Source organism: Octodon degus, unplaced genomic scaffold (genome assembly GCF_000260255.1).
Source record: "Octodon degus isolate 3935 unplaced genomic scaffold, OctDeg1.0 scaffold00131, whole genome shotgun sequence".
Taxonomy (NCBI): Eukaryota; Metazoa; Chordata; class Mammalia; order Rodentia; family Octodontidae; genus Octodon; species Octodon degus.
The window spans coordinates 653,984-669,662 of NW_004524707.1; the positions used below are offsets into that span (position 1 = coordinate 653,984).

The 15,679-nt window shown below is 41.5% G+C and overlaps 1 protein-coding gene across 2 annotated transcripts in view; it reads right to left on the minus strand.

The window, feature by feature from the left end:
- The window catches only part of Lemd1 (LEM domain containing 1), a 34,809-nt gene that overhangs the window by 3,301 nt on the left and 15,829 nt on the right, over positions 1–15,679 (minus strand). For both annotated transcript variants that reach the window (XM_023701224.1, XM_023701225.1), the window contains exon 5: positions 13,554–13,637. In XM_023701224.1, the coding sequence (XP_023556992.1) occupies positions 13,554–13,637 (84 nt within the window). The remainder of the gene's footprint in view (positions 1–13,553; positions 13,638–15,679) is intronic.

Here is a 15,679-nt window from a genome sequence, read left to right on the forward strand (position 1 = left end):
GAAGAAGAAGAAGAAGAAGAAGAAGAAGAAGAAGAAGAAGAAGAAGAAGAAGAAGAAGAAGAAGAAGAAGAAGAAGAAGAAGAAGAAGAAGAAGAAGGCGAAATCAGGATTTTCATACAAATATAAAACGGAAGGGCTCAGTGGTGCAGTGCCTGCCTGCCATGAGTGAGGGCCCAAGTTCCACTGGGGAAAAAAGAAAAAAACAGAGAGAACATGCAAAGGTGAAGTATTCGATAGATATTAACAATGAGTATGACAGTGATAATTACCAATTTCGTGCCACTAATATTCCTCATAGTCTGGCTTTCCTTTTTTCTTACAGCTGAGGATTCAGCGTTGGTTTTCCTTTATTAACATCAATTGAAATGTAGGATTTAGGTTTTTCGTCCTGCAGGGTGCGCCAGGTTCTGGTCCCGCCCTCTGGGCTGTGAGATGAGGGACAGGATGTGGCCCCGGAGGCGCTGGGGTGTCCTGGAGACACCCTCGAGGTACCGGAGGGGACTGCACCGGGTTTTAGCAAGCATGTCATCAGACGCGGTGCCCTGTGGGTGGCTTTGGGGTGCCCAGAGGGGCCTGTGCGCTCGGGGGCGGTCCCGGGGTCGGGGCGGTCCTAGTGAGAGGTACTTGGCTCCCAAGGCCATCGGGAATAGCTTTTTATTAAGCAAGTTCTTTTTAAAAAACATTTGTATTTATGGAAAATTTAAAATGCACGTAAAAGTACACAATAGTGCAATGAGCCCCCGCATCCCCCTCACATGTCATGCTTTTTTAATTTTCTTAAATTTAAAAATAGATACGTTAAATAAAGCATTTAGGGTAGAAGTCTACTGCAAAATCAAATTACAGGTTTTCAGGGCTCTCAGGCAAGCAAATACTCCCTTCCTTTTCTTTCCTCCTACCCTGAGGAGGTTTAGATCACCTCCTCTCCCTTTCTCTTATTTGTCTCCCTCCTTCCATGCTTTCTTCTCTGAGACAAGCTCTCACTGTGCTGCTCAGAGCAGTCCTGAACTCCTGGCTCAAGCTCTTCTCCAGCCTCAGCCTCCAGATCTCCCGGGCCTATCAGCGTGAGCCATTGCTCTTGGCTGTCCCATTCTTTTATAATTTATCTTTGTTGGTATTGTTCATAGGTGGAGTTCTCCTAGAGTAGGTAAGAGGTGGACATTTTGATTTTCAAACTGGATTAATTATGGCCTATCCACCTGACTGTACAGTCCTCAATAATAACACTATGAAGAGACTGTGATAGGAAAATGTTTAACACTTAATGTTATCTAGCTTGCCCGGCAGGCATTCTGCTGCTGAGCTCCTATCCCCAGCTTGTTAGACAGTAAATAGAGTATAAAATTGGATGAGCACAGGGGCCGGGGAGATAGCTCAGTAGAATAAGTGCTTCCCTGGTAAGCGCAAGGGCCTGAGTTCAATCCCCAGTTCCGAAAAAAAAAAAAAAAAAAAAAAAAAAAATTGGATGAGCACAGATACTAGACAGTCACAGAACCAAAAACTACAGGGCACTGGGAGTGACACTAGTGACACTAGTGTCAGCTAGTAGGAAGGCTGAGGCAGGAGGAGCACAAGGTCTAGGCCAACCTAAGCAACTTTCCAAGGTCCTGCCTCAAAATAAAAATAAAAAAGCCTGGGGCCAGCCAAATAGCTCAGCAGATTAAAGGGCCTACAAGAAGGTACAGGGGCTGGGGGTTCAATCCCCGGGCCTGCTGGGCCTGCTGCTGGCCCTGTCCCTGGGACACACTGAGATGGTGATTGAGACTGGGTGTGGTGGCGCTCACCTGTAATCCCAGCTCATGAGTGGCTGTAAACAGGCGGATCACTACCAGTCCGATCTAGTAGTGAGACCCTGAACACCCTGTAGACCCTTCCCTAAAATACAAAAACATAAAAATAAAATAAAATAGTCTAAGAGTGGGGTTCAGTTTTATAGGGCTTGGCTAGCATGCACAAGGCTATACTGCCAAAAAGAAAAGGAAGAAGAAAAAAAAAAAAAAACCCACTAGAGAGAAATCAACACAAAACTAGTTTTTGCATCAAGTGGTGTATGTCTAGTTGATTTATATTTCACCTTTAAAACCTCCCTTTAATACTGTTTTAAAATGACTTTCACTATAAACAACAGCCATAGTGGAACTAAAAAATACTGGTGCTCATTATAGCAAAGGCCTAGCGAGGGTCAAAGGCTCTCAGGGGACACGTAATATTGTTGCCCCTCTCCCTGTGCCCAGAGCCGCTGTTTTTGCCAGGTAGTCAGAGCCCGGGGGTGGCTGTGGGGGCTTCTCTGCTTCTCCACCCTCTCCCTACACCCACAGCCCACAGGTCCAAAGGCTCTGCCAACCCACACTCCTAAAACCTAAGCCCAGGTCCTGCCCATGGAACAAGTCAGAGATACCCGGGTCCATAAACCAGGAGTGTTTACTGTGCACACTTGCGTGGTACTTCCTGGGTGTCAGATACTGGCTGAAGCATTTTACATAAATACACTCACTCAATTTTCAAAACTGACCCATAAGGGGCCTATGTACAGATGAAGAAACTGGGGCATCGGCAGCTGGCCTTAAGCTGAGGCACAGAGCCGGGCCAGCCAGGCTGTGTAGTCCCCAGTCCCTGCTCCTGTCAGCTCACTGTACTGTGGAGAGCTGAGTGACCTCACTGGATGGAAACTCTGTGTCCCGATGTCTAGTATCTTGGTCATTCACTGTTTCTCAGTTCATTTAATCTTTCTAATATTTCTGTAGTTACCATTTTGTAGATAAGAAGATAGTAGTTTAAAGAGCTAAAGTATGTGTCTTAAGTAACAGTTAATAAAAAGTATAGTGATAGTTTTTAAACCCAGATGTCCTAGATCCTAAGTCTTTATGTGTGTGTGTGTGTGTGTGTGTGGCCAGCTCAGCCGGGGGGGAGGGGGGGGACTGGCTTGTGGTGCTGGAGGATTGAACCGCGGTCCCTATGCTTTAGCTAAGCTTATTCTAAATAGGTGCTTTAGACCACTAAGCCATCTCACCAGCCCCGATTGTAAGTCTTTTTTGTTATTTTCTTTCTTTTTTTTTTTTTGGTGGAAACGGGGATTGAACTCAGACCCTTGTGCTTGCCAGGCAAGTGCTTATTCTACTGAGCCATCTCCCTGGCCCCCTTTTTTTGTTTTTTTCTAAGGTTGTATTTCTTGTGAAATTTTTTATTTTATGAAATAAAAAAATTTGAATCAAATAGTAAGAAATAACAGGGGCCGGAGAGAGGCTCAGTAGAATAAGCGCTTCCCTGGCAAATGCAAGGGCCTGAGTTCAATCCCCAGTCCCACCAAAAAATAAAAATAAAAAATAAAAAAAATAACAGTAGTCATTACACTGTGTATCATTATTGTAAAAGTAATTATGAGGGCTGGAGAGATGGCTCAGTGGTCTAAAGCACCTACTTGGAACAAGCTTGGCAAAGCACAGGGACTGCAGTTTGATCCCCCAGCACCACATGCCAGCCAGCCTCACCCCCTAGTGGGCTGAGCTGGACACACACACACACACACACACACACACACACACACACACACTAAATGTTAAAAAAAATAAAAAAAAAAAAGTAATTATGAAAACCAGGCATGGTGGTACACAACTGTAATCCCAGTACTGGGAGTCTGAGATAGGAGGATCATGGTGAGTTTGAGGCCTACCTGGGCTGCATAGTGGGTCAAGGCCAGCCTGAACCACATAGCAAGACCCTGTCTCAAAATAATAATATTAATATTAATATTAATATTAATAATAAAATCAAAGTAGTTATTCAGAGTACAAGATACAAACTAAAAAGAAGCAAACAGATACTAACTCAAGAATTTCTTTTCCCACAGTATTTTTAAAATAAATATTTCTAAACCAGGTGTGATAGCTCAGCCTGCAATCCCAGAATTCTTGGAGACTGAAGCAGGAAGATAAAAAATTAGAAACCTGGCCTAGTGAGATAGCTCAGTGGTCTAAAGTGCCTGCTTATGCAAGCTTAGGCAAAGCACAGGGCTATGTTCGATCCTTGGCACTACATACTACACCAGTCCTGCCCCCATGGCTGTAATCTCAGTTTTGGGGAGGCTGAAAACAGGAGGATCACTATGAGTCCAAGCTGCATAGCAAGACCCTGTACCAAATAAATAAGTAAATCAATAAATAAATAAATTCAAAATTGAAATTTTAGAAAACCTGTTTCCATTAATTAATATATTATCAAATCATTAATTTCCTGCAGACATCTTTGTTGTCATTCATTTTATATACTTAAATATTTCAGAAAACTTGGCCTTTTGGGCCAGGGAGATGGCTCAGTGGAATAAGCGCTTCCCTGGCAAGCGCAAGGGCCTGAGTTCAACCCCCAGTTCTGCCAAAAAAAAAAAAAAAAAAGAAAAAAAAGAAAAAAGAAAAGAAAAGAATGAAAGAAAACTTGGCCTTTTATAAGACTTTCCCAGGTGGGGTACTTTGGCTACCTTTGGCTTATTTGTATATATCATACTGGATTGAAGGTGGGGTGTGTATGAGATGCTATGTCACACTATGTTATACTGTAGTGTACTGCAACACACTGGGCTAACAAATCTCAGCATCTTTTGGGGGAAGGGAGCTGGAAATTGGACCTCAAGCTTTTGCACTGAGCTACGTCCCAATCCTTCATTTTTTATTTTGGAACAGGTTCTTGCTAAGTTGCTATATTGCCCAGGCTAGGCTTGAACTTGGAATCCTCCTGCCTTGGGATTATGAATATATGCCACCACACTCAGTTTATATTTGACTTTCAGAAAATGTCCTACCTTGACTAAATCCATTGCTAATCATCTGTAGAGAAGTACAGATTTGTTTGCACTTCTACTGTAGACACTGTGTCATCCACTGTAGACACAGCTCACCAAAATGTGGGCTGAGCCTATGGTTACAGGCAGCTGTGGAAGAGGGGCTGTCATTTACCCTTCCTTCTTCTTGTCCTGGGTCTTCTTACCTGTGCACTTGAGGGAGTCAGAGGTCCTGGGGCTCGGGCATGGGATTCTCTCCAACAAAAACATGACAGTTACTCTACTTCATTAACCCATTTTTTATTTATTTATTTATTTATTTATTTATTTATTTATTTTGGCAGTACCAGGGATTAAACTCAGGCCCTTGCGCTTGCCAGGGAAGCGCTTATTCAACTGAGCCATCTTGGGCCAGGGAGATGGCTCAGTAGGACAAGCACTTGACTGGCAAACACAAGGATCTGAGTTCAATCCCCGGTTCTGCCAAAAAAAAAAGAATATCAACTGAGCCATCTCCCCGGCCCCCATGTTTTGTTAACACATAAACACACACACACACACACACACACACACACACACACACACCAGACATTTTTACAAATGACACAGCCAGTGCAGCTGTGGCCTGCTTACTATCAGGAGAAAAATCAAACAAACAAATTTTAACTCTTTATTTTATTTATTTATTTATTTATTTTTGCAGAACCGGGGATTGAACTCAGTCCCTTGTGCTTGCCAGTGAAGCACTTATTCCACTGAGCCATCTCCCCAGCCCCAACTCTTTAAAATTGAGTTAACCTCAAATCCCTTTATTAACTAAAATTATTCAGTTAATTAAAATATCTTATAGTATCAGACACTTAAAATTCATTGTACCTCAATCTTATTATTATTATTATTATTATTATTATTTTGTTGTTGTTGTTGAACTCAGGCCCTTGTGCTTGCCAGGCAAGCACTTATTCTACTGAGCTATCTCCTCGGCCCCCGGTCCCTCAATCTTGATTCAGTAAAGTTTCACTTAAAATATTGTATTTTTTAACTTAAGCATACTAATGATTTTGAATTAACTAAAAAGCTTTTAAAATAATCTGTACTGCATTAGCAACAGCAACAAAAAGCTTAAAAACCTTACGATCATCTCCATTCTTACTTTAAAAGAAAAATCTAGTCAATTAAGTCAGGCACAGTGACACACACTTCTAATTCCAGCAGTAAAGGAGGCTGAGCCAGGAGAATCACAAGTTCAAGCCCAGCCTGGGCAACTTAATGACTCAGTGAGTCCCTGTTCCAAATTTTTAAAAATTTTAAAAAGGCTTGAGAGGAGGCCCTGGCTTCAGTACCCAATACACAAAAAGAAAAATCTAGAAAACCAGGAATAGAGGGGGAATTTCTTTAAATAAATAAAAAAGGAAATTACTGAAAGAATTTCCTTTAAAATCAGGACCAAGGAAAGAATGTCTGCTGTGATCACTCTTGTTCAGTACTGCAGCCAGGAGGTCTGAGAAGCCAGGTGAGAAGCCACAGGCCTATAACCCCTGGCACCTGGGAGGCTGAGGACGGAGGAGGGAGGATTGCAAGGTAGGGCCCCTGGGCGACACAGCAAGACCAGAGGCCTTAGCCACTACACGGATCAGTGCCGGGTGAGGCCGCTCAGTTTTCTTTCTGCTTCACACGTCCGGGAGAGGGAGCTAACCTACCAATAACAATGGGTCTTTCCCCTCCCAAACAAACAAAGCCCCAAGACAAGCCGAAGCGAAAAGGAGCATCCCTGGGAGACAGTGCTTTGCGCTGCTCAGCATCTTGCTCCTGCCATCCTGCCCACCGCCAGCTGCCAGCCACCGGACAAGAAGCCTGGAAGTTCAGGTCAGGCGCTGGACCCAGCTGCTCTGGATGGCTGTGTCAGTGGAGGACGGGGGGCGGAGGGGGACACCCCAGCAGTCCTTTAATAAGATGACCCCAGAGGGGAGCTTGGGTTTTCCCCCACCTACTGGCCAAGAGGCAGCTGTTCTCTCCGCAGTGTCCCAGTGTTCAAGGAATCTACTGAACACCAAAGGTATATGTAAGACCCAGATGCTTGTAATGTGAGAAGTGACCCAAAGGACATCAGTACCGCTGGGATTACCTCACCAGGATTTTGAGTCATCTACAAATGCTTCAGTGAACAGTAAGAACATGTTGGAAACAAAGGAAAAACAAAACGAAACTCTGCAACGAAGTACAATGTATAGGGAAGAACTGAGTGTAAATTTTAGAATAAGAAATAGGATAACAATCAAACATTACAAAACCTGCTGTAGATGGGATCGGTGGTAGGAGGGAGAAGATGAAGAATGACTGAGTTGGAAGATAGAGCAATATAAATGGTCCTCACTGAACAGCAGAGAGAAAACTGGGGCAGAAGGTCTCAGGGTCCTGTGGGACTCTAATAAAAACCTGACATTTGTGTCAGCACAGTCCCCAGAGGGAAGAGTGAGGAGGGGCTGAAAAAAGGGTTGCAGGTTTAATGTCCAAGACTGTCCACTGGACAAAAAACACAAATCTACAGATTCAAGAAGCTAAGTGAATTCCAACAGGATAAACCTAAAGAAATCCAGGTCAAGAAACATCACAGTCAAACTTCTGGAAACTTTACTGCATCAAAAGACATTACAGCAAAGTACAAAGACCAGGTACAGAACAGGGAAAATATTTAAAAATCATATTCCAATAAGTTTATTATTCAGAATATCCAAAGAATAACTCAACAAAAAGATACAGGGCATCTGGATGCAGCAGTGCATGTTTGTAATCCCAGCTACTTGGAAGGGGAGACATGAGGATCGAAAATTTGAGCCCAGCCCGGGTAGCCTAGTGAAAGCTTGTCTCAGACTAAAAATGAAGAAAAGCTGAGATGTGTATCAATAGTAGACGGCTTGCCCAGCATGTAGGGTGCTCCAGGTGCTCGTCCCCAGTACTGCAGCCCCACCCCCCAAAACACCACCCCTCCCCAGCCCAACCCAACCCAATCCAAACAAAACAAAATACTATCTAAAAGTGGGCAAATGAGAAGCCTCAGGAGTTTAATGGATAAAGCACTGGCCTTCTAAAAATGGGCAAAGGATTTGAAAGTCATTTCTACACAGAAGAGGGATGTCCAAACAACAAGCATGTGAAAAGATTTTTAACAACATTAATCAGGGAGGAAGTACAAATCAAAACCATGATGAGATACCACTTCACACCTACTAGGATGGCTAATTTTTTTTAAGGAAAACAAACATGGGTGAGGAAGTGGGGTAAGTGGAACCCTCATACACTGCTGATGGGAATAAAAATAGTTCTGCCACTGTGGAAAACAAGCTGGCAGTTCCTCAAAAAGTTAAACATATGGGGCCGGGGAGATGGCTCAGTAGAGTAAGTGCTTGTTTGGCAAGTGCAAGGGCCTGAGTTCAATCCCCAGTTCTGCAAGAAGGAAGAAGAGGTGAATAAGCTGTGTATATGCGCATGCCCATGAATTGCAAGGGGTGAAGTACCGACACAAATCCATGGGACAGTGTGGTCACCTCCAAAACTTAGTGCTAAATGAAGCCAGATGTAAAGTGTCACTTATTGAATGATTCCACAGATATGAAATATTCAGAAAAGGTAGCTCCATTGAAGCAAAAAGCAGATTTGTAGTTGTAGGGGTGGTAGAGTAGGCAGCAGGTTGGGGGTCAGCTGCTCATGCGTACTAAGTTTTATTTGGGGATGATGAAAAAAAAATATATATATATATCCTTGTAATATAATATCCTTTTAATTTTTTGTGGTCTCCCCGCACTGATTTCCATAGTGCTTGTACCAGTTTACATTCCAACCAACAATGCAGAAGAGTTCCTCGTTCCTCACATCCTCACCAGCATTGTTACTATTTAATTTTTTTTAAAAGCCTTTATTTATTTATGTGTGTGTGTGTGTGTGTGTGTGTGTATGTGCGCTCAGCCAACTCAGCCCACCAGGAGGCAGGGCTGGCTGGCATGTGGTGCTGGGGGATTGAACCGCGGTCCCTCTGCTTTGTTAAACTTGTTCTAAGTAGGTGCTTTAGACCACTGAGCCATCTCACCAGCCCACTATTTAATTTTTTGATGACGACCCTTATGTCTGGGGTAAGATGGCATCGCAGTGGAGTTTTATTTGTATTTCTCTAATAGACAAATAGGGAGTAGGGAGAAGTTCAAATAGCTCCCCAAGTTATCTATTTTATTGTTTGCAAAATGTTTTAAGATAAACGCTAATTTGTTTCATTTATACAACCAGTTTCTTTTTTTCATTGAAAAGAAAGTTTTGTCCTTTTAGTTGTCTGTTTTGTCTTTGCAGAAAGAATCCTTTTGTTTATTACTTCTATCTGACTAACATTTTGGCCATTTTTTAAAGATTACAGTACACAGTATATAGGGCGGGCCAGTAAGTTCAGTGGATTAAAGCATCTGCAAGCAGGTGCAGGGACCGGGGGCTTGATCCCCAGCCTGCCGTGCCGGCCCCACCACTGGGGGGTGCTGAGACAGCACTTGAGACTGGGCGTGGTGGCACATGCTTGTAATCCCAGCTCTTGGGAGGCTGTAAACAGGCAGATCCCTATGACTCTGATCTAATAGTGAGACCCTGAACACCCTGTAGACCCTTCCCTAAAATATAAAAAATAAAAATATACAATACACAGTATATTAGCAATTTTTGTTTTCTAATTATTTTGTTACATCAATCTCCGGTACTGCAAAAAAAAAAAAAAATTTGGTACAAAGTTTGGGTTTTTTCATAATAGCAAGAACAGTGTTTTTATATTTTCTTTATCAATATCTTCTTGTACTACATCAAAGTTAAAAATTAAACGAGTTGTGTTTATTTCAAACAATTTTAGTTAAAAGATTAATCTGTCATGAAACATTTTGTTATATACTGCTATATATGAATCATTTTATAGTTTCTGCCTCATATAACAGCCAATATAAATGATAATGTTAACAAGAACACCTTAGTGATATGCTAGGAAATTAGGAAGCTTGTAGAGATTATCATGGAACTAAGAGTATAGAATAATATAGTGTAGAATAGCAAAAGTAAAATTTCATTTCTGTGTTTCTTAAAATTTTATTTCTATTTTATTATTTATTTATCTTTTGTATTTTAGGGAAGGGTCTACAGGGTGTTGAGACTACTAAATCGGACTCATAGTGATCCAGCTGTTTACAGCCACCCAAGAGCTGGGATTACAGGCATGTGCCGCCAAGCCCAGTCTCAATTGCCCATCTCAGCACACCCTGTGGGCAGGACTGGCATTGCAGGTCTGGGGATCAAACCTCCTGGCCCCTGTGCCTGCTTGCAGGGGCTTTAATCTGCTGAGCTATTTGGTTGGCTCTTTTTTTTATTTTAAAGAGACCAAAAATAAAAAAACAAATAAATAAAATACAGAATTTCAAAACAAGATGATAGGAAATTAACAATGGGTATTGCATTGCATATTGTTTTTTTAAAAGTATTTGCTCAGATTACCAGGTACAGGTGTGTAAAATTTACCAAACAACATAAGCACTAACTCTTCCTTTCAATGAACTAATAGAAATTAGTAGTACATTATCTTAGCTCTCTTGTGTATATATACATTTCTTTTCCCCCTTCATTCTTTTCTCTTTTCCATCCTCAGCTATAAAGAAAGATAGGGGCCGGGGAGATGGCTCAGTGGAATAAGTGCTTCCCTGGCAAGCGCAAGGGCCTGAGTTCAATCCCTGGTTCCGCAAAAAAAAAAAAAAAAAAAAAAGAAAGAAAGAAAGATAAACTTGAGATTTTTAGGTAAATGGATGCAACTAGAGACCAGACTCATAAATGAAATAAATCAGAATCACATGTGTAAACATCGTATTATCTCCCATGTGTAAGAAACTGAAAGCTCCAAAACGTATAATAAATACTGTGAAAGGGAAAGAAACTGCTCAAGTTATGTTTCTTGTTTTTTTCTTTTTTTTTTAAGTTATGTTTCATAAAAGAAAATGTTTTGGAACTGGGATAATGTGAATGATTTTACAGCATTGTGAACACACTGTCATTTTTTTTTGTTTGTTTTTTTTATAAATGTATTTGTTGTTTTTTTTTTAATTGTGTGTGTGTGTGTGTGTGGCCAGCTCAGCCCACCAGGGGGCTGGGCTGGCTGGCATGTGGTGCTGGGGGATTGAACCGCGGTCCCCGTGCCTTGCTAAGCCTGTTCCAAGTAGGTGCTCTAGACCACTGAGCCATCTCACCAGCCCGAACACACTGTCATTGAACTGATTTTATGTTGCATGAATTTTTTCACAAATATTGTGATTCTTGTCATTGTACTTTGTTTATGGGTATCATCATGTTTGTATTCTAAGGAAATAAAAACTGAAATTTTGGGGGAATGTGTAAAAAATCATGATGTCTGAAATTTATCTCTAACAGTTCAGGAGGCAAGTAGAACAAAGTATAAAACAAATGTGGGGAAATTTTAACAATTAGTAAATCTGGATGAAGCCCGTACAGGAATTCTTTCCTGGGAAAGTTCCAAGGATTTGAAATTATTTTGAAATAAGAACTCCAAAAAGGAGAACATTCTTTACAAAGCACCAAGCCTCTTGTGTGGTGGCTCCCATCTGTCATCCTAGCACTCACAAGGCCGAGGCACAGGGTAAATGTGAGTTCAAGGCCAGCCTGGGCTACATGGTGAACTCAAGGCCAGCCTGCATTATACAGCAAGACCCTGTCTCAAAAAATAAATAAAATAAAAATAAAAGGCCCCAAGAAGAGAGTGAGAAGGCTACTAGAAGACAAGTACTAGACAAGTCATTAACAAAGGCTTGGTATCCACAATGTAGAAATACTCCAATAACTTAAAAGAAAAAGGTAAGTTGTATACTAAAAATGAGCAAGAGAATGAACAGGCATTGCCCAGAGAAGAAAATACAGTTAACCAACACATTTGTAAAAAATGCCCAATTTGATTAGTAATAACAGAAGTACCAATTAGAACCATGAGATAGCATCTTATACTCATCTTATTGACAGAAATTAAGTCTGGCAAACTGAGGACAATTTTGTAGAGCATTTTAGCTTAAGCTCTTACTTTGATCCCTTCAATTCAGCAGTTTTGTGCTTAGCGACATTCGTGTAATTAAGAAATTCTCACATATGCACACTCCAGGTTACATATCACAAAGTTTCTGAGAACTTTAAATCAGGGTGAGAGAAAAACAGAGAGTTAAAGATGAGCGTTACATTCACCAGGCAGAGCACTTGCTTAGTCTTTGCGGCCCTAGGTTCAATCCCCAGCACCGGAAAACAAAACCCAAAAAACTTGGAAACAATTCAAATACCTACCAAATAGGGAATGAATAAGTATATTTTGATAATATTTATATTTAATCGTGAAAATGAATGAACTAGAACTGCAAATATTGGATGAAGCCCACACACAACACTGAGCAATAAAAGGAAGCCTCAGAAAAAAACTTAAGACTATGCTACCACTTAAATTAAAATCCAAGATGATTAAAAAAAAAAACCCAAAACTAAAGTAAACAAGAGGGAAAGAATAAGACAATTAAGAGCAGCGGTTACCTTGGGGGAAAGGAAGGGAGGGGAAAGTGATCTAAGGATACTTTGGGGTTTTCAATAGCTTTAGCAATGATTTATGCTGTCATCTCTGGGCTTGGAATCCATCTTTTCATTATAGAATTCTTTTCACTTTTATACATGCATGAGATGTTTTATTATAAAATATGAAAAAGGCATCAGATTCAAAATTGTTTTTTACTCCGCTTGGGCAAACTCCAGCTCCCCCTTTGAGTATGTGTCAGCCTACTTCCCACTGTGCTGATTGCTGTACAGTCTTAGTGTGCAAAGGTCACCATAAAGTGTGGATTGTGGACTTTCCATGGCACAGGACACATCAGAAAGGCAGCCTGTGGATCTTGTGTGAACTGATGGCCCAGCCTTTCTGTAATACCAGGAAAAGAACACTGGGGGGAGCTATCCTATCACTCTGGTAGTTTTTCCTCTCCCTTGGTCACTGGGTTGACAAGCCTTACTGCCTTGGACGCACTGAGTGCAGAGGAACTGTCTTGGACTACATATAAAAGATATAATGCAGTTAATGTATATAAGTAACACAAATTTATTAAAATATTTTTTTTATTATAACGTGTGTGTCCAATCGCAAGCCCATAGGTGACACTGGGCACGTCACGTTCCTTTCCTGCCAGTCCCTCCATCTGTAAGATGAGCCGCATGACTTCCTCCGAATAACCTTTGCTATAAGAATTCCAGGATCAATAGTTATGCAGGCTAAATCATGCCTGACTCATGAGTTGTGGTGAATGAAGCTTGGTGCTCAGGCAGTACTGAGACAACCCACGGGATGAAGCCTGGGATGTTGGCAGGCTGAAGAAGGAGGATCAAAGTTCAGGTCTTACCTGGGCAACTTAATGAGATGCTGGTTCAAACTTTTAAAAATAAAAGAGGCTGGGAATGTAGCTTAGTGGAAAAGCACCTGTGAGTTGGATCCCCAGTACCAGAAAGGGAAAACAAAAACCAACCAACCCACCCAATGAACCTTGGTTTGATCTGATGGGTTTACAACAGGAAGTAAAGACATTGCTATTCTCATAAGCGAATGATAACTTAGCTAAAGTCAGTATGGGTCTATTCTTAGATGAAAGGGACAAGAAAGGCGAGTTTTCTAAACAAATTCATATTTTTTCTTCAGAAGAAAAGCACATTCATCACTCAGTTTTATGAAATAATAGTTTACCTTTCTTAACATCTTGAAATTATTATAACCAGACTTTGGTTTCACCATATCTTCCTGCTGCTCTTGAATTTCAAAGATGGGGTTCTGTTATGCAGAAAGAAATCAAAATACAAGCAGTGAGATTAAGACACCCTGATTATTAGCACATCCAAACCTTCTCTCCTGGGAGGTCAATATTTTTCAGGAAGAATGTTAAATTACATTCCTGGTAAAGATGGCATTTAGCTCCCATTAACACGTGTCAAAGGTAAGAAGAAAGGGCTTATTAAGTAGTTATAAAATATATAATTTACTCCTCACATTGACCCAACTAGAATATATAAAACTCCTGTTGGGAATAAGGATGTTTTTAATTAATTAAGAAACTGTTATAAAGATGTTTAACATCACATCCTCTAAAACCTTTGTCTGCTACTCCATCTACACACTTAATTGAAGTCCTTTACTATACATTCCCCTGTCACACTGGGCTTTCAGACGGTGGCGTTGAGTAGGCCCTGCACGTGCTAATTGCAGGCCTGTGAAGTATCTTACAAGCAACAATAGAAATTGAGACACAGAAAGTAACAATCCTATTAAAGTGTTGGCACCAAGACGTTAAAACAACCTTGAATTGGCAGCCAAAAGGAGCACAGAGTGCTCCTCCCCTTCCCTGGCTTCTCCACCCGCATGCCCCGCACACCAAGGAAACAGGGCAGAGGGAACGCAGGCATGGAGGTGTCAGAAAGCCTAGGGGTGGTGCGGCAGGGCTACGCAGGGCTTGGGGGCCCAGCGTCGAAGGTTTGGAGCGGAAGCAGTGCAGGTGGCACGGAAGCTTCCGTGTGTACCGTGGCTAAAAGCAGGGTCCGGGGTTGGCCGGGAGCACATGAACTGCTGCATTCGGGGGCAAGGACGCAGCCATGGGCGTTCTGCAGAGAAAGAGGTGCTGTTGTGACTGGGAGACTGGTTACACAGAGAAGGTTAGAAAACTGGGCAAAAATGTGAATATATTGAGGCTAATGGAATCTGCAATTTGAAGATAATGGAATCATGGTCAGAAGTGATTTGCATAGGGTTAGAAAGAACCCTGAAATGTTGGATTATAATTGGAGATCAATATGAGCTCGTGAGTTTTTGTTTTATAGGTGTTTTTTTGTTTGTTTGTTTGGTGTTTTGTTGGTTTTTTTTTTTGCAGAACCAGGGATTGAACTCAGACCCTTGCGCTTGCCAGGGAAGTACTTATTCCACTGAGCCATCTCCCCGGCCCTGTTTTATAGTTTTTTGAGACAGGGTCTTACTATATAGCCTAGGCTGGCCTGGAACTCATGGTGGCCCTCCTGCCCTACCCTCCTAATGAATTTTAATGTTATATGCACACACATTCATACTATAATAGTTAGGCATATGCCTGTATTTGTGCATGCCAGAAAATACATTTATTTTCCAGCTCTACCCACCAAAAGAGCCTGGAAACACGACATCCATTAGGAATGGAGCTCACTGAAGGCCTAAACCTGGGCTTCTAAGGCTCACCCTTCAGTAAAAATTCTCCTGAGGCAAGGAAGATACAAAACAACTCTGAAACACTTTGTGCTAGGAATTTCAGACAAGGCCAAAGAATGAGAAGGTTTTGTTGAAGGATGCAATATCCATCTGGCCAAATCTGGGATAATTTAAGCATTAAAATAATATCAATGAGCACAACCCATTGAAAAAGGCAGATTAGTTCAAGTTAATATCCTTGTGTGATCGATGGAATGAGGGAGTGAATAAATGGGGAGAAGGGAAAGGCCCTCCTTAAGGTAGGAAGTCAATGAGTAAGTGTAGGACTGAGAGAAGGCCTCAGTGGGCCATTATACAGAAAGCTGATTCACCAAAGTTTGTCTCTGGATGCTAAAGGGAATAGGTTTACTTTTGCTTGTTCAGTGCTGGGCAGGAACCCAGGGCCTTGAATGTTCTAGGCAAGTGGGCTAGCACTTAGCCATGTCCTGACTCTGCTTTACACATCTTAACTCAGTCTCCACAACGTGCTCTGAGACTCAGATCACTCTTTCTTTCTTCTTCTTCTTCTTCTTCTTCTTCTTCTTCTTCTTCTTCTTCTTCTTCTTCTTCTTCTTCTTCTTCTTCTTCTTCTTCTTCTTCTTCTT